At 36.9% G+C, this 19285-nt stretch overlaps 1 protein-coding gene across 4 annotated transcripts in view; it reads left to right on the top strand.

Annotated features, from left to right (window-relative positions):
* LOC127414636 (2-oxoglutarate dehydrogenase complex component E1-like) overlaps positions 1–19285 on the top strand; it is a 50128-nt gene that overhangs the window by 20806 nt on the left and 10037 nt on the right. For 2 of the 4 annotated variants that reach the window (XM_051652820.1, XM_051652821.1), the window contains exons 5-13: positions 7416–7531; positions 7616–7770; positions 8847–8993; positions 9143–9233; positions 9358–9537; positions 13133–13261; positions 13357–13536; positions 18654–18806; positions 19038–19140. In XM_051652820.1, coding sequence (XP_051508780.1) covers positions 7416–7531; positions 7616–7770; positions 8847–8993; positions 9143–9233; positions 9358–9537; positions 13133–13261; positions 13357–13536; positions 18654–18806; positions 19038–19140 — 1254 coding nt within the window. Of the gene's footprint in view, positions 1–1801; positions 1847–3146; positions 3198–7415; positions 7532–7615; positions 7771–8846; positions 8994–9142; positions 9234–9357; positions 9538–13132; positions 13262–13356; positions 13537–18653; positions 18807–19037; positions 19141–19285 lie in introns of all 4 variants that reach the window. The other 2 variants (XM_051652818.1, XM_051652819.1) reach the window with 2 other exon arrangements.

The following is a 19285-nucleotide window of genomic DNA, read 5'->3' as shown; positions in this document are numbered from 1 at the left end:
CAGAAAAAGCCAGTTTCTTCAGCTCCAGCCTTAAAGTAGTGTATATAAATGCAAGCTTTTTTTTTTTTTTTTTTAAGATAGAGCAGCTTTTTTTAAAATCTGTTGGGTGATTGTAGTTAAAAATAATGCTACTTTGTAGTGTTATTTCTGAAAATTATAATAATTACAATATTTTGTATTGCCAGTTTAAAGGTTCATTGCCACAAAATGATTAAAGTTGTCTAAAAAAAGTCTAAAGTTGTTTTGCAGTGAGACTATTTAAAGCTCTAACTGGACACTTTAATTTTACCAAATGTAAAATGGTAAAAGTTTCTGTCTTTCCTCCTGCTGCTAAGCTTTACTAACCCTGATGCTCTAACAGCTCTAGACTTCTTTATTTCCTCAGACGTAATAATAGGCACACACACACACACATTTATTTATTTATTTTTTTGCAACAAAGGAGACATCTGGTATATATCAGATTTAATATTCGGTCAGTAATTAATGCACAGAGTACAGACTGAGGAAACTTGTTATAAACCATATAAAGCTTATAATTACCTGTAGATATAGCTGATTCCTTATCTTATTTAAAATGATTTATACATGTATTTAATTTAACAACTAATTTATGAATCCATAAACTACAGTAATTCTTATAACTAAATTATTGTACTAATAATGCAGTAATGTTTAAAGTTTTGAACCAGTGCTTTCAAGGCATGTTTGACGTAGTTCCTGTATGTGTATAATGGACAACTTGGCAGAATGTTGATTAAAGTTGTGTAGTATGTAGGAATGAGCTTGTGTGATCAGTGCTTGCTGCACACAAAGAGCAGAGCTCATCGAACTGCTGGCACTCTTTAAATTGCAACGGTATGTAGAGGATCATACAATACATTAAAACGCAAATATGATATTTTCCAAAATAATCTTATATTGGAGATTGTCTTACAATGTCCTGCCATGTTTAAAGGGGACATATGGAAAACAAGATTTGTTTTTTTTTTTGCTCTTTTGAAATAAAAGTTTCCTCTTGCATTATATCACTTGGCCACACAAATGTGTCTCCGTAAAACGGATATAAATCTGATATGCTATTCCCATGCAAAAATATTTTCTAGGCTATATGCAAATAATAGTAACTTCATTCCGTCAAGTAACACTTACCAAGTCACGTCTTGTATGTTTGGTTTTCGGGGATAAGATTGCTCTCCATCTCAAATGCTACTTGGAGGGCATTTGCACTTGGCCTTTTCATGATCTGACAGTTATCTGATCAGTAAAAATACCTGAAGAGACTAAGTGTAAATACTCCCTAATGTTCTAAGTGGACTTCAAAAAAAAAAAAAAAAAAAAACATACTACAAAAATATAGAATTATGGCCTCTTTAAGGTAAATTAGCATTTTCTTTAGATATAGTCACCCTCTCTTGGGACTAGTCTCTGCCTGGCACTGTGTGGGACTTAATTTAAGCTTTATCTGCTGCAGTCACATCAGGTGTGATGAATGGTCAGCCATGGAGCTGTGATTGTTGTGTTGCTGCAGTGCTGATTTATGTGCCTTCAAGCAAATGCTTGGTTTGGTGCCTGCTGTGATTTAGTAGTAGAAGGTTGTTTTATATATTGAATCTATAATAAGATGCTAGTGTTCACCTCAGTGAGTTTCATTTCATTAGTGCTGTTGCTAAGTACTGTAATGTAATTTGTGATAGATATGCAGATTTGTTCATTGTCTTTCTCTTTGGGATTGGCTATGGAAGGGGTTGGGAATCACTAACTCCCAGTGAATTTTTGTTCTCTGTTACATCCTCTCCAGACCTTACACATGTCAAGAAACGTCTAAGTGCTCTAACCATTGGAGGTAGGCTTTGATAACATGCAATTTTGTGCCTCTTGCTATTGATTGCTGGGCTTTTAGTAGCTGTGGTAGTTTTTAATGGGTTTTTTCTCGTTCTCTGTGTGTCCTTCTGATTTTGGCAGTGTTAGTTAGCTTGTGCCCTTTTTTTTTTTTTTTTTTTTTTTTAAGGATGTTTAAATAGATTTTTTTGTAGGAGAAACAGTCCCCCCCCCCTCCAAAATTTAAAGTATTTCCAGAATTTGAAATTTTTTTAATGTTCTATTTATGTTGGCAGCTGTAACCTATAAGAATATTAACAAATCATCTCTTTCAAAATATAAATAATTGAATTGATTACAGCAGAGTGAGTCTGTGAACCCCGAAGTATTCAAGTGAATCTTAAGTGTGATGATATATCTGAAGTACAACACACCATTGTGCTCAGATAGACTGACTTTCTTTAGCTGTAGAAGAGATAATGTATGCAGTAGAATAAATGTTTGTATAGTAGATTGGTTAGCTTTTAGTTCTTTTGGTCTAAAGCTTAAGCTACTAAAAATATAATAAATAAAATAAAAAGTTGTGTTAATGGGCAATTTGTCAATTTTTCAAATATTTGTTCCTTTTAAAAAATTTTGCATTCATCTTTTATACATTCAACTCCCCTTGTGGGGAGAAAAACAAAGTAATTAGGCCTGTCGATTTAACGGGTTAATTAAGTGCGATTAATTATTAAAAAATAATGTGTTAAAAGAATTAACACAATCATACGTTTGTAAATTCAGTAATAAAATTACGGAATTTTCCTACCAGACGAGCAATTCAAGCTTGAAGTACTTGTGTTTTTAGCCACAGAATGAGAACCGGTCACAGTGGAAGCACAACAAGTGGGCTATCTCAACGGAATACAGGAATCTTGAGATGCGATTTTCAGAATTTTCCACTACTTTTAACTTGACAAAGCATTCTAAATATGCGTCTCAGCAAATAATGATGTATGCGATTAATTGCGTTTGGTTTGATTAATCGGCATGTCATGTAATTTATTCAGTTACATATTTTAATTGATTGACAATATATATATATATATATAAAATTTTACTGATTTCGCAGCGGTTGTCCTCTGTAAAGTTAACCTTCGATGGTGTTTTGTTCATTGGTGATATATTAGACATGTTGAGCTTCAGTGATCAAAAAAACTGAAATCGTTAAATGCGTTAAAATTGTGTCTGTTTGTATACAAGTAGTCAGTTTCAGAGTAAGAATGTTTAAAGAGCATGGATGATTTAAATGTACATCTCTATTTTTTTACCTTGCTTTACAGAGTCTGAATTTCACTTCGCTGATATTTCTCAATCCTGTAATTGGGAAAAGGGTAATTGAAATGCTCTAAACAGCTGTCCGTACCAAATAGTAAGAGTGATGTATTTTTGATGCCTGTTTCTGCATAGCATTGTGTTGGCAGCATTTAAATGAGCCTATAAGACAAAGAGGTCCTGAGTTTCATTGCCTGTGTCATGGGTGCTTAAAGCCAAAACAATCTGTCTGTTATGCTGGTGCTATTGTGAATGGCTCTCCACATGAATGCTATTTAACTTTACTACTACATATACACTATTTAAGGCCTATACGGCAATTAATGTTCCTCTTTTCAACGGAGAAAATATAGCACTCCTAAATGCAGAACTTTACAAAGGTCATTTTTCCTTACTTTAATGTTTCAATTTTTGCTTTTATAGAAGCGTTATGGTTATATACAATGTGATATTTGCATATTTTAAAATGTTTATCAGCAGTGCTTCTCGCGTGCCTGCTAGACTTTCATTATGTGTATTGTTGTAAATTGATTTCCCATTCATTTATACAAACTGAGGGACAAGTAAGAAAATGTTCTCTGTGGTAATCGACAGCATGCCACACACATCTTGTAGTTGAAAAGTTTTTTTGGTTTTGGATTCAAAAGATGTGTTGCTGTAATCCAGTTCAAATGATGTCATTATATACACACACGCATTATTAGGTGGTTGTTTGAATAGGATATGTACTGTATGTAAACATTGTGCATATGGTTAGGAATGCTTCTGCTCAAGAGCTGGTGTTTTGGGGAGGTTATTTTGGTGTTATATAAGTGCTTTTGGGTGGCTTTGCTGTCCTCTCGCTTCAGATGTGGTGAAAGGCAGGCTGTATGTGGCAGTTAAAAAAATGTTTGTAACATTTGGATATTCTTTGACATACACATGTTTTTCACAGATATACACACAGTTAGACAGAAGTACATTTTCCCTCTCTCCCTGTGCTCTCTTTTTTTCCCCTCCCTCTTTCTCTCTTGCTCTCATTTATGCACATAGTAACACAATCAGAGCTTCTGAGATCCCTAACACATCCACTCATGTGCCTTGAGGTGCATGGCTGCCTTTTTTTTGCAATCCTGCTTAAAGGAATAGTTCACCCAAAAATGAAAATTCTCTCATTATTCACTTACCCTGATGCCATCCCAGATGTGTATGAATTTCTTTCTTCAGCAGAACACAAATTAAGATTTTTAGAAGAAGATAGAGCTCTGTCAGGGCCTCATAATAGAAGTACACGGGTGCCAGCAATTTGTCGGTCCAAAAGTCATATTTAGGCAGCATAAAAGTAATCCACAAAACTCCAGTCGATCAATAATTGTCTTCTGAAACGAATTGATAGGTTTATGTAAGAAACAAGTCGATAATTAAAACATTTTTAACTTTAAATTGGCTTCCATCCTGGAATCTAAAGCCGTTTGAAATGGCCGAACTCTCGCATCATGTTCGTTCTTCTGTTGTAAATAAGTGCCGCTTCCAAATTCTCGCGTGAACTCGCCAACACGCTTCAGCTGCTGGCAGGAAGCACTTTTTAATCATCTATTTTTTATTTATTTTTTTCTCCCCAATTTGGAATACCCAATTCCCAGTGCGCTCTAGGTCTATGGTGGTGTAGTGACTCGCCTCGATCCGGGTGGCGGAGGCCGAATCTCAGTTGCCTCCGCGTCTGAGACCGTCAGTCTGCGCATCTTATCACGTGGCTTGTTGACCACGGAGACATGGCACGTGTGGAGGCTTCAGGCTATTCTCTGCGGTATCCATGCACAATTCACCACGCACCCCACCGAGAGCGAACCACATTATAGCAACCACTAGGAGGTTACCCCATGTGGCTCTACCCTCCATAGCAACCAGGCCAATTTGGTTGCTTAGGAGACCTGGCTGGAATCTCTCAGCATGCCCTGGATTCGAACTCGCGACTGTTAGTCAGCGTCTTTACTCGCTGAGCTACCCAGGCCCCTGCATCTATTTATTTTTTACACAAACGTACCGATTTGCTTTAGAAGACGTTAATTAATAAACTGGAATCGTATGGATTACTTTTATGCTGCCTAAATATGACTTTTGGACCGTCAAAGTGCTGGCACCCGTGTACTTCTATTATAAGGAGCTAACAGAGCTCTATCTTCTAAAAATCTTCATTTGTGTCCTGCTGAAGAAAGACCATCATACACATCTGGGATGGCATATGGGTAAGTGAATAATGAGAGAATTTGCATTTTTGAATATTCATTGAACACAGCTAGGTCAGTTTCCATGTGACCTTACTGACCTTACAGTACCACTGTACATTCACAGCCTGATGCATGACAGGAGTATGATTATAGCATGTTTTTTTTTTGTAGGTACTGTTTTACCATCAATGTAATGGTTACTCATAGATTCTATCTGTTAATTTATAAAATTAACTAGCACTGTACCACAACTGTCTGAATATACTAAACATTCAGAGAAATTCTTGGTATTTGATATTTGAAGACTAAAATGGCTGATAAATAGCATGTTGTGGTATTTAAAACTACTTAGTGCTGCAGTGGATTATTAGAATTTCAAATCTGTCTCATTGTGTTACAATACCAAGGTTTACTTCACCATTTCTGTGAAAAGAGCTTGGTAAATATTTATCAGAGCATTAGGCTTTTAAATCCCTGTGTAGGAAATGTAATCATTCAACCACCTTCTTGTCCTACACTGAAAAAAATATTTCGTGGTGAAGTAAATATAGCAGAAAAGATTAAGTACTTTCTGCATTGAATGAGATAAAGTGTGAACTTGAAAACATTAAGTAATTCAAACAAAGTAAATATTATTTATGACTGTTTGTTATCTTTATAATGTGTCATCATGTATTAATCCTAAAATAGAAAGCCTTGTCATATTTATTGTCTAATTTGAGTAATTTCACAGGTAAATAAAATAAGTACATTTTACTTAACTTTTCAAAGGTGGTGTTCCCAGCATGCACTGGGCTTGAATAATTAATGAGCTTGCACGATTTCACTGTTTGCAAGTTTATTTACACTGTTTTTATTGTTGATTTTGTTGTTCCATTTGGAAACTTCATTTTCTACTCAATTACCCGTTCATGATATAAAAAAATCTGAACTTGTTTCTATCGCCATTAAAGCAAGGTGATGTTGTCTAATAGACTACATAGCATTCACTAAGATTCTATGTGGAATGCCTTCATGTGTCATGCGGTACATGACTAAATACGATTAAGAACCTTTAAAATGCTAGTACACATTTAAAAGCATGGCTTAATTCAGTGCTACAATTCTTAAGTTGATATTTCACCCAAAAATGAAAATTCTCTCAATATTTACTCACTCTCATGCCATCCGAGATGTGGATGAATTTACTCCTCCTGCTGAACACAAACTAAGATTTTTAGAAGAATATCTCCGTACAATACAAGTGAATGGAGATATGTCCTTTTTGAAGCTCCAAAAATCACATAAAGGAAACATAAAATAATCCATAAGACTCCAGTGTTTAAATCATATCTTCAGAAGTGATATGATAGTTGTGGGTGAGAAACAGAACAATATTTAAAAAAAATATATTTTAAATAAGCAGATTTTTGGGAGTTATCGGCATGTAACGGGCACATTGATTAGACTGTTAACCCATTTTTTCCTTCTTTTTTTATTTCAACCCCCAAACTCTCCACCTCTCTGTACTCATAATTTACAAACCACATTTCTTCAATTCTCACTTTCTTTTTTCTCCTTTCAATTTACTAACCCCTGCATGCTTCTCCATCTTGTTTGTTTGTTGTCCGCCTTCTTATTATTATTTAATTAAATTTTCAATTCATGATACTATTGGCTTGTACTATTGCTTTTTGTTGTAAATTTTTATGCCACCATGTTTCTTGTTTTAATAATGCATGATATCACTGTCATCTGTCCTGTCTCCATTCATCCCTCACTAACTCACATATGCTTATGTTTTGTTCTTCCTGTCTGTCATGTTTCATTTATCTCCTTCAACCCTCTCTGTTTTTCTTTCTGATTAACTCTACATCTGGCTTGTATTCTCTTCAATTCAATTTGTTGCTTGCATTCCATTCCCCTCCATCCCTCCATGTTTATGCTCAATGGCATCTGTGCTGGCCTTCTGTTGTGTGTCTCTTTCTTTTCTGTTGACCCCCTCTTGTCCTCCTCTCTCTCTCTCTCTCTCTCTCTCCACCCGCTCCTCTCTCTGGGATGGGTTGGACATGGTCTGTGTTTGGCTGTTAGGGTTCTATGGACTGGAAGAGTCTGATCTGGATAAAGTTTTCCGCTTGCCCACGACCACCTTTATCGGTGGCAATGAAAGCGCTCTGCCTCTCAGAGAAATCATCCGCCGACTGGAGGTGAGCGAGAACCAGACTCAGGTTCATGAATGTCTCTTAACTACAAGAAAAACAGCTTCTAATGGATGTTGGATGTTGTGTCAGATGGCATATTGCCAGCATATAGGGGTCGAGTTTATGTTCATCAACGACCTGGACCAGTGCCAGTGGATCAGACAGAAGATTGAGACGCCTGGAGTCATGCAGTTCAGTCTGGAGGAGAAGAGAACACTTCTGGCTCGCATGGTCCGCTCCACCAGGTACACACACATCATAGTTGTAAAATTGTATGTGGGAGATTCCAACTTCATATCTCTGACTTGCGACATGAAGTGTTCTGTTGTCAGATGCTCCAGTGACATTGGAAGAAACAAGATGGCAATTTGAACATTTGTTTTTGAAGTCCAAAATACAGTGGCTTTCTATTGCTTATTTTCAAGTAGGAAGTAGCACAAGCTCACTCACTAGCCGCGTTTCCACTATCGGGCCAAATGAGGGCATGCTAGTGCAAGAGCCAGTTGCGTTCCCATTGTCACTTCCAGGGCTTCATCATGCCTCCTCGGTGCTTTCTCATGGCCTTTTGGCCCGCTGATTACCCTTGGGCCAAAGAAGGCCAACTGGGGATTGAGGTGGGGTCAATGTCATTGGCGGAGTTTCGCTAAGATAGGTCTTGCTTTCCACCAAGCAAAGAGCAAAATAAGAAAACAAATGGCAAGTTCAGTCTACACTATTAATTTCAAGAGTCTGATACCTAAGCTTAAGCTTCCCTCTTGCTTGTGAAAGGGGAGGTGTGTGTGACGTTGGAACCAGGGTAGTGCATTAAGGGCAGATTTTAGGGCAGATAGATTTTATGTCTCGAGGTCTGAGGCTATTGGCCCCGGCTGACCAGTTGATAGCCCTGGCTAACACTGGCCTGATAGTGGAAACCCGGCTACTAAGGCCACTTGCATATACACCCCTATAGAAGTAATCAGTCAAAGACATGCTCTTGAAGAAGTATTATTTCTTTTTTAGTATTTTACAAAGAAGTAGGACTGGAAACCTACCATGACAACTTTAGCGGCAGCCTACACTGGGTTGCAAAAACAACAGTGTGAATGGCGAGTAGACTGAAATCCACCAAAAAGACATCCAAGTCTACTTTCAATGCAAACAGAACCATGTTAAGAGAGTTCACTTAAAGAGGCCTTTGTATGTTTATTCAATATTATACACAGTATTTGTAGTGAGATACTTTTATATTTTATTATTTGAAATGGGAAAAGTGGTGAGTAGGAAAAAAACATTCTCACCATTTATCACAGTTCTTTAATGTATTACATGTTGATTTGTGCAGGTTTGAGGAGTTCCTGCAGAGAAAATGGTCATCTGAGAAGCGCTTTGGTCTGGAGGGCTGTGAAAGTCTAATCCCTGCACTCAAAACCATCATCGACAAATCCAGCCAGAATGGAGTGGACGCAGTCATCATGGGCATGCCTCACAGGTGAAGAAAGAGATTGGGAAGATAGGAGGATGCAGAGAGGAAAACTGATTATTTTGAGTGGTTATTGTGGAAGTGAAATTGCTGTTATGGTGATTGTTTTATTGTAACGATGACAAACTCATTCTCTATATTTCTGTCTGTCTCTCTAGAGGGCGTCTGAACGTGCTTGCCAATGTGATCCGTAAGGAACTGGAGCAGATTTTCTGCCAGTTTGACTCTAAACTGGAGGCAGCTGATGAGGTCTGTAGGGGACGTTTTAAGGAACTTTATTTATAGCTACAGAGATATTGCTTTATTACTTTTTAAAATCCTCATGAGCTTATTACATGCATCAGAGTGTTTTGATCATTTGTATGTGTAACAGGGCTCAGGAGATGTCAAGTACCACTTGGGGATGTACCACAGGAGGATAAATCGTGTGACTGACAGGAATATTACCCTCTCACTGGTGGCCAACCCTTCCCATCTAGAAGCAGTGAACCCAGTGGTTCAGGGGAAGACTAAAGCAGACCAGTTCTACTGTGGAGACACAGAAGGCAATCGGGTGAGATATACAATGCCTCAAACCAACCCGAGTGTGTACTATAAAAGTAGGGATGGGCATTTTATTTTATTTTTATTTTAATTTTGAAGTCGAGTACTCTTAACACACAAAAACAACAACTTTAGAACCTGTTTTCCTTATAAAAAAATAAGCACTATGCATAAACAACAAGATAAAAAAACAAAAAACATTTGCACTCACACATAGAAACATACTTTTCAAGTCTTCTAAAGCGATACAGTCACTTTAAAAAATGACATTTTCTATTTAGGAGAACTAACGGCAAGATTTAGGTGAGAGAAGCGGTTATAATATTGCCCACAGCAGGCAAAGGCACAAAGGAAAATCAAATTGCAATATCCATGTTGTGTTTTTATTAGTTGAATGTTTAAAGCTGAATGAGTACTCGATTAATCAATTACTTTTGCACATCCCTATATAAAAGTCGCAATGCTTAAATCGTCTGATCGCGGTTATTTGAGAGAACCTGAGATTTATTGTGCACTTTAAATTCCAATCACATTTTATGGTCCAAAGTAAAAAAAAAAAAAGTAGTGAATGTTTATATGCCACGAACAGTGTGTTTCTGTGTCTCATTCAATTGAACTCTGATCACTACCAACCGCACCCAGAGCAGCTCTTGAAGAGCGCGTGAAAATTAACTGTTACTGAAGCCCTGCGATGCACACACCTGGTTCGTGCCAAACTCCCGCGAAAATATAATGAAGAAAAATATTTTCAAAAATACACAGAATCTAAAAGGTCTTCCTTCATCAGAAATGGTGGGCCTTAAAAAAAAAAAGAAAAGAAAAGCCTCAAAATTACAGATTAAAGTGAAGAATTTAGGATAGAAATATTTTACTATTGCATAATGTAATTAGAGTTGTCAGAATGAACTCGTTAACGCATGCGATTAAGTTTAACGTGTTCTTTTTTTCTTAATCCCGATTAATGCATTTACCGGATATACATCCCGATGCCAATCATGAATGCTTCACAGTTGCTGTAGAAAAGCATATAGCCACAATCTACTGGCAGATTAATACTTTGTAGTGTTGCGTGGTTTACCGTTACTAACAAAGTATTGCAATAAAAATTTAGTAATTTAAACTGTACAATATCATCTTGTTGCTGGTACCATATTACAGTATGCTGTCATTAGCAAAATGAATGAGACAGTTTTGAGATAAAAACAATGACCATTTGAAAATAAAATAAAAAACCTCTGGGTATGGCCAAATGTGATCATTAAACAGCAGAAGGATGTAATTTAATTAAATAATATACAGTCACATGCACTGCACACTACAGAATGAACAAGAGGTGCCGCTCTACTCTGTCATCTGCTTCACACACACATGCGTGCATGAATGCTCACACACTCACAAAAGTGCAACACTAACTACTGGTGCTTAATTTTCATGCAGTGCATTTAGATTATAAACGGCTGTTAACACTTAAATGAACTCCGGTGCAGCTTGGAGATTTCAGCTCGAGAGTCACGATGGAATTATCCCAGCATTAATGGGAAGTGTGATATAATACGCCCTGCACTAGCATCAATTACAAAACTTTTCACATCTTCACATCAACACCCTTACTAACATTTATCACAGTAAACTGTAAAATAATTTTTCGATACAACTGTGGAAGATGTAGCCAAGAAAAAACATGGATAGCACATACACTTGTCGTGCAAATACTACTCTGTCGTGGGTATGTATTTTGGATTGAAAGACTTGCTTGACTTTGTAGAGATGACAAATTGTCTCTGTAGTGTTTTCCTAATCCTACAAGGCAATGAGCTGTCATCAAACGATAGATGATCACTTGTGTGTGTGTGTGTGTGACTTCATTTTTTATATAATTTTTTTCTGTAGTTTTTTCAATAACTGAAGTACCTTATTTTGTTGTGGAAGTCCCACTGTGGATACTGGATTTGCACTTTTCAGAGAGTTCAGTAAAATATTCAAATTACATTTTGGTTGCATTTGTGAGGTAATAAATATAAATGATTGCGTAAAATAGGCACATAATATTGTGATATCGATTGCAGGCCCCTGAATTGAAATTATATCGTGGCAGACTTTGAGGTATCAGCAAACATCGGATCGCTGGCTAAGAGAATCATTATAAGATTGTATGATGAAACTGGCGATTTACACCTCTAATATTTTAGTGCATTTCTATCTTTATACTGTGGAAGGCTTTGTTTGTAAAATGTTAATAAAGCATTATATTGTTACATATTGTTTTGTTTTCTTTCCTAAGATGGAAATAAATGCATTTTGACAAGAAAAGAAGTACATTTAGAGTAAAATTTCAGCACTTTCACAATTTTCGTTTAATCACGATTACCTATGAAAAATTATGCTATTAATCACGATTAAAAAAAAATTGAATTGACTGACAGCACTAAATATAATATAATATTCAGGTTGGCTGGGTTCCAAAAAAACTCAAAGTTGACCAAAAAGAGACATTTTAAGTATTTGTAAATATTTTTTGATTTAAATATAATTTGAGATTTGCATGTCATTCACAAGTTTTTAAAGCAGTAAAGTAAATAATATTTTATCATATGATTTCAAGTTAAACATGTATAATTGACTTCTTAAGGTATATGAACTGAAGCACAAATATATCTTTAGAAGTATGACCATTTTTATGACAGTCGTCATAATCATGACATCACTGAAACAGACAATTAATCGTCATAATTGCAATTGTTTAACAGTTAATTGTCAGCTAAATTTCATAATTGTGACAGCCCTAGTGCCATATGCAGTTCTTTCCACATCTTGAGTGATTTGTTTAGTCAATTGTTCATTTTGCCACTAGTGTTGAATGATTAAAGGGGCCATATTCTATCCATGGCGTGCTGAGTGACTCCAGTCAGGCTTCCTAAGCAACTAATTGGCCTAATTGGTGGGTAGAGTCACGTTGGGATAACCTCCTCGTGGTCACTATAATGTGGTTCTCGCTCTTGGTGGGGTGCGTGGTGAGTTGTGCGTTGATGCCGCGGAGAATAGCGTGAAGCCTCCACACACGCTAGGTCTCCGCAGTAACACACTCAACAAGCCACGCGATAAGATGCGTGGATTGACTGTCTCAGATGTGGAGGCAACTGAGATTTATCCTCCGCCACCCGGATTGAGGCAAGTCACTACACCACTACGAGGACTCAGAGCGCATTGGGAACTGGGCATGCCAAATTGGGGAGAAAAGGGGCCATATTCTACACTTTTGTTGCATTTTCCTCGAGTCCACATGTATTGTTAAGGTCAACAAATGTCAATATTTGCGGCAACAAAAACATAATTTAGCTTTAATAATTTGCTACTGTACCTTTTAAGATTTAACCATTGTGATTGGCTCTTAGCATGTGAAATTGGCAACAATTTCTGATTACTTGATAAGCACTGATAAATAAATGTTGCCGGTTGTATGTTAATGTACTTATGGTTGAGACGTCAATAAAAAAAATTAATGAGCTGTTTTTACGGCTTAGTTTCAATAAGTGGTCTGGTGGATGGCATAAATTCTCTTAAAAACCAACAGGTCTTAATTATTTGTTTCTCTGTTTTTGTATTAGGTGATGTCCATTCTGCTCCATGGTGATGCTGCATTTGCAGGTCAGGGAGTTGTCTTTGAAACCTTCCATCTGAGCGATCTGCCTTCCTACACCACACACGGCACTGTGCACGTGGTGGTCAACAACCAGGTACACATACCCAAGCAAACCAATGCATGATGATACATGCTAATACACACTTCACCAAATGATCACTAAAAGACCATGCTTTGTCTGTTTCTCAGATTGGTTTCACCACAGATCCTCGTGTGGCGCGCTCCTCTCCGTACCCCACTGATGTTGCCCGTGTGGTCAACGCCCCCATATTCCATGTCAACGCAGATGACCCTGAAGCTGTAATGTATGTGTGTAATGTGGCCGCAGAGTGGAGAGCCACCTTCCACAAAGATGTTGTGGTGGACTTGGTGAGTGATTTTTGTGTCAAGTGACTGATACATCTTCTATAGAGGTGTTTCTTTGACTACAGGCACTTTTTATAAGGTTTGTACAAGGTGCTTGAAGTGCTTTAAGTACTTGAATTTGGCTTTTTCAAATTTAAGTCCTGGAAAACCCTTGAAAATAGCCATTTTCAATTATAGAAAATCGTAAAATACGTTGCTTAAATCATTTTAATAAATGAAATGTATTTATTTTCGGAAAAACACGATGTGGAACCACTAGACCACTGCTGAATCAGGCAGCGCATAGACTGCGCTGTCATGTGGCACCTGTTACTTTTGGCAGTGCTGTTCAGAATGGGCCAATCACAGTCAGTTGTTACCGAAGGATTTTAAAAATATATTTTATAGATACTGCTGTGGCGGATTTAACAAGTATGAATCCTTACAACTATCAGTTTTAATTACAATTTACTCTCCAGATTGAAAAAAATTATATGAGATGTAAACCGTTCTGAGATTTGAATGCAGATCAATGGAGGATTCAGTTTTGTGAGCCGTCTAGTGCCCCCTTCTGTAAAGAAAGCTTTTTGTCTCACAAAATAGGTTATTTCTGACAACATTTGGGTCAATATCAAAATATGTTGACAAACATGTCCCTTGACTTTTTTACTCATGAAAAAGCTTTCAAATAGTGAAAAAAAGAATCATTCTATAACCTAACCTTTAATGATATGAAATGGCTCGACTCTAAAAAACATTTTAGAAAATATATTTGAAATTGTCAATTGCTTGAAACAAATCCTTGTTCCCTTCATCTGGTGCACCACTTCTATGACTTGTACAATTATTTATGTATTTATTTTGTACTTATTTTTAATAAAAGCATTAGTGCAAGGCCAAACAAGTGTGCAAAAAAGCAAAACAAAATTATTATTAGTAATTTAAACAATTTAAAAAGAATGTTTGTCCCTTGATTTCATGTTATTGGTTTTATCAATGTTAAAACCTTTTTTTTTTATGTTTTAACTTAGTGTTAACAAGCTTTGTTTGTGAAACAAAATTAAATAATAAAAGAAAGAACAACAGCTGGCAATTTGTCCCTTTTTATGAGTAAAAATTTGTCAACATGTTACAAAATGTTTACCCTCAGCGTTTATAGGCAAAAACTGGACTGAATGGAAAATTTCAATATTTTGTAAGTTGGAAATGCAAACTTTTTTTGAGAATGACCCATTTGCAATTTCGCTCAGTTCCTCACATAAATTTGTTGTGTAGCACATGAGTGATATGGACTAATGTTTACGGACCCAGTTATTCACTTGTGTTGGAAAGCGAAGTGCGTTTTAAGGGCGCAAACTACAATTGCACATCAGTTTCATCATGAATGAACCAAGAATTGTTACTGAGAATATGTAGTTAAAGATGCTCATTGAGATATGTTGTAATAAGTGGTGTTTTATAAAAATAAATTAACTGAATGAATAACATTTATTTTTATTTAAAATTAACAAAGAATTTGTTTTAATGACTTCTCGAGCATAGTCCTTGAAAACAAATAAAAATGTGCTTAAAGTCCTTGAAAGTCCTTGAATTTAACTTTGAAGCTTCTGTATGAACCCTGCTTTTATGTCCCAGGTTGGTTTTTATTCAAACTAAAGGGGCTGTCACACTACACTTCGCACTCCATTCACTCCCATTCAAACGCATCCAAATGCTGCAGAGCGGAAACGCAAGCTCATGTGAAGAAATTTCATTCTACGCAGCGTACCATAGTTCAGGCTTGGTGAGCTCTGAACCGTAAATTCATACGACAAGAGGACGCTCGACCAAAAGGAGACTGAAACTTCACATTTCAAAGCTGTGAGATTTATTGTTGCAGGAAAGGGAGTAGACAAAATATTTCAACATTTTTAATATAATTTTATTTGTTTTTTGTAATCTATTATATACTTACACCAGAAGTCCTCCCACGTGACTTCATATCCTGGTCTGTTGTGTTATACGAAAACATTTTGCATGCTTATTGACTAGTGTGACCACCCCTTAACAGATTTTAACTTTATCTTTTGCTTTGTGAATGTCACATTATAACTGTCTTGATTTTATGTATAAATTTTATTGATTTACCTGTCTCTGACCCAGACTTTCAGGAAACATTTTACATCTTTATATTTGAAAATCTAAATCAATCGGAATAGATTAAATAGTTTTTCCACAGTAAATAACACAATTCTTTATAGCAATGTTTACACAAATTACAACTGTCCCACAGTTGTGGTGTAATTTCCACCACGACTAATAATTTTGTGTACAAAATTTGTTTAACCTCATGAGACCCAAGCGTGACTGCTGTCTGCATTTTCCATTTCCCTTTTTGATTTGTAATTATTAGCACCTAATAAACATGAAAAAAAATAATCTAGAGCAAATAGTTTTCCTAAAAATTGATGGCAACATATGTAGACAGCAGGACTAATTTGTGATTTTAAATAATACAAGCTATAGAAAGTCAGATTCTTTTAATCAAATTGTTCATTATGTTTCCAAGAGTGTTTGTTATTCATGTTTTTAAGACATTACAGACATTACATCAGAAATTAGCATAATTGATTCTGATTTAAAGTAATGACCAGCATCATCCAATCACTGCTAACCATGTTAAAATAAAATTATACATTATAAATTCTGAATCTATGTACTGATTATCATTGTCCCATGTCTGCTTAACATGTTGAGTGGTCAAAACCTCCTCTGCAGCCTGAAACTGAACTTTTGGTCAGATTTTAGGAGTGAATGCACTTAGCTGCATAGAAAAGCTATAGGATGCTCCCTTGCTCCCTATTTAGTGAATGACTTCACCTCCAGTGCGCTGTCTGTCTGCACTGGTCTCAGATCAGTTCGCACCTTACCCAGTGCACCTAATTTTCATCCTAACTCCATATAAAATCTCTGAAAGCAACGTCTTTCGGCTTTTGGATGCATCCATTGATTCCACTATGTAACACAATTTTTGATCCCATATAGTCAGAAAAAAACAACATATGAATCCAAATTAACATGTATTTATACTAAAGTAATACAAAAATGACTACAAAAGATTTAGAAGTGAGTAGTTTTTCGAGATTTACGATTATACTCCAAATCACTTTCACGAATCAGCCCCCAAATGTAGTCTTCCATCATGTTCTCGTTATACTGTCCTTGGTAGCGGCATTCAAAGTCCAGTATATCCTGATGGAAGCGCTCGCCTTGCTCCTCCGAGTATGCGCACATGTTCTCCTTGAATTTATCAAGATGAGCATCAAGGATATGGACTTTGAGGGACATCCTGCAGCCCATTGTGCCATAGTTCTTCACCAGAGTCTCAACCAGCTCCACATAGTTTTTAGCCTTGTGATTGCCCAGGAAGCCCCGAACCACAGCGACAAAGCTGTTCCAAGCCGCTTTCTCCTTACTAGTGAGCTTCTTGGGGTATTCATTGCACTCCAGGATCTTCTTTATCTGCTTTCACCTTTGCCTCAGACAGCTTAGGGAAGAAGTCTTGAAGGTACTTGAAGGCTGCCGACTCCTTATCTAGAGCTCTGACAAATTGTTTCATAAGGCCCAATTTGATGTGCAGTGGTGGCATCAGCACCTTCCGGGGTTCCACCAGTGGCTCCCACTTGACGTTGTTCCTCCCCACAGAGAACTCGGTCCGCTGTGGCCATTCCTGCTTGTGGTAGTGCGCCTTGGTGTCCCTGCTGTCCCAAAGGCATCCCAAAAAACAATATTTTAAAATTAAAAACTTTTACAATTTTATAAATTTACAAATTTTGTAACATAAAATTCCAAGCAACAATTGGCCATCTTACCTTCCAGAGTTTTTTTGAAGTGCTCGCAGGTGAAATGAGGTGCCCAGGGTTTGTCTTGAACCCTGACAGGCATGCCGAAATATGCCTTGTAGGCCTCACACATCTTAGCAGATGCTTCCACGGAGTACTTTTTCGCTCGTCTTGATACATTGGCCGCAGACATATCAAAATGCATCTGCCGGATGCTTGCAGCCTCTTGATACCATCTCAGAAAAATGCAGATATGTATCCACTTAGGTAGCTGGAAATAAACTGAACCGGTAGGCTTAAGGCTCCTGTATTTATACTACTATTTATATTACTGGGAAGTTCTAGAAAGTTCTAGAAGTTACTCCAAGTTTACTCAGCTGAATCTGTCTGGAATGTTCTGGAAAATAGGTATATTTCAAAATATCACTCCTGGTCACAAAAGCAAAGTTTGTGGGGAATAATAGCCATTTTCTATACTTTTGAGGCATAAGCAATTAGGAAATAACACTTACTACCCAGAAACCAAAAAAATATTTTTTTGTTACAGTGTTCTCAATGTGATTAATGCACAGTACATAAATAAGATTTCTATGGAAAAATAGCGCTTAAGTACACATTAGTGTACATTGTGTTTCGCAATAAATCGCTCAAGTTTTAAATATGGCATATCAATGAAAATAGAGACTCTAGTCTTTTGACTCAAACAGGTTTCAATGTAAAAACCTAATTAATTTTCTTAACAGATGTAGTTTTGTTGGCGTTTCTCCCAAAGACAAACTCCACTGTGATCGGCACCATGTTGTTTTGTCACATGACTCCATTCGTCAAAAGTTTAACCATTTACTGACAGCACAGAGTCTCCTGAACTGAGATCAGTCAGTTTAAATTAATTTAAATTATGCGTTGCATAGAGCGAAGCCAAAAGACAACGTCCACACATGTATGCAGGGTCGCACGAGGATAAAATATTATTTCCACTATTGTTATTTCCACCTCAGAATGTTATTAAACAAAATACATAATATGGATATTACAGTTGTTGGTTCAGAGTTTCAGACATTGATAGTAGACAAATTCAATTAACTAGTGAGAGTGTGAAAACCAAAAAATCCAAGTTTAAAGTCCACAGGGCCATAAGTGCCTATATTTGTATAAACAATCATAAACACTCTTATCCACAGTAATAACACAGTAATGGCATTAAATACTTGGACGAATGTGCGTTTATGGGATTCTTGCCTTTTGGTTTCATTATAAACACAGTCATAGTTGTGTTTTGGGCATTTTTGGCATCCATCTGCCATTTCTTTTTCCCTTTAGGTGTGTTACCGACGTAATGGCCACAACGAGATGGATGAGCCGATGTTCACCCAGCCCCTGATGTACAAACAGATCAAGAAACAGAAAGGAGTTCTGCAGAAATATGCTGAGAAGCTCATCACCGAAGGTGCCGTATCCCGACAGGAGTATGAGGTGCGTTGTCAGTCAGTTCTGCCCACGACCAATCAGCTGTCTCATATTATAAACTTCAGCCTATCAGTAAAAGTGATTTAGTCCAGGCAGTCTCACTATTGAGATGTGAATCCATTGTGTTTGGTGTATATTTGTTTTTACATTTTTATTGAGTTATATTGTGTCCCAGGCTAGAAATGAGGAGAACTAACCTTTAAAGCACCAATTACCCCCCTTTGTCTCTGTCCACAGGAAGAGATTGCCAAGTATGATAAAATCTGTGAGGAAGCTTATGCTCGCTCAAAGGATGAGAAGATTCTTCACATCAAGCACTGGCTGGACTCCCCCTGGCCAGGTGTGTTTATATACATTTTAAATTATGCCCAAGGAAATTTGTCTGATGAAATGGCTTTCTTGAAATCACATGCTCCAATCTGATTGGCTAGCTTTACACAATAGCTTTGAGTCAAGGTGCACATTTTTTTCTTAGTCTGTCGTAA

Source organism: Myxocyprinus asiaticus, chromosome 24 (genome assembly GCF_019703515.2).
Source record: "Myxocyprinus asiaticus isolate MX2 ecotype Aquarium Trade chromosome 24, UBuf_Myxa_2, whole genome shotgun sequence".
NCBI classification, from domain to species: Eukaryota; Metazoa; Chordata; class Actinopteri; order Cypriniformes; family Catostomidae; genus Myxocyprinus; species Myxocyprinus asiaticus.
The sequence above is the reverse complement of the archived record's forward strand: the minus strand, read 5'-3'. Positions and strand labels throughout refer to the sequence as shown.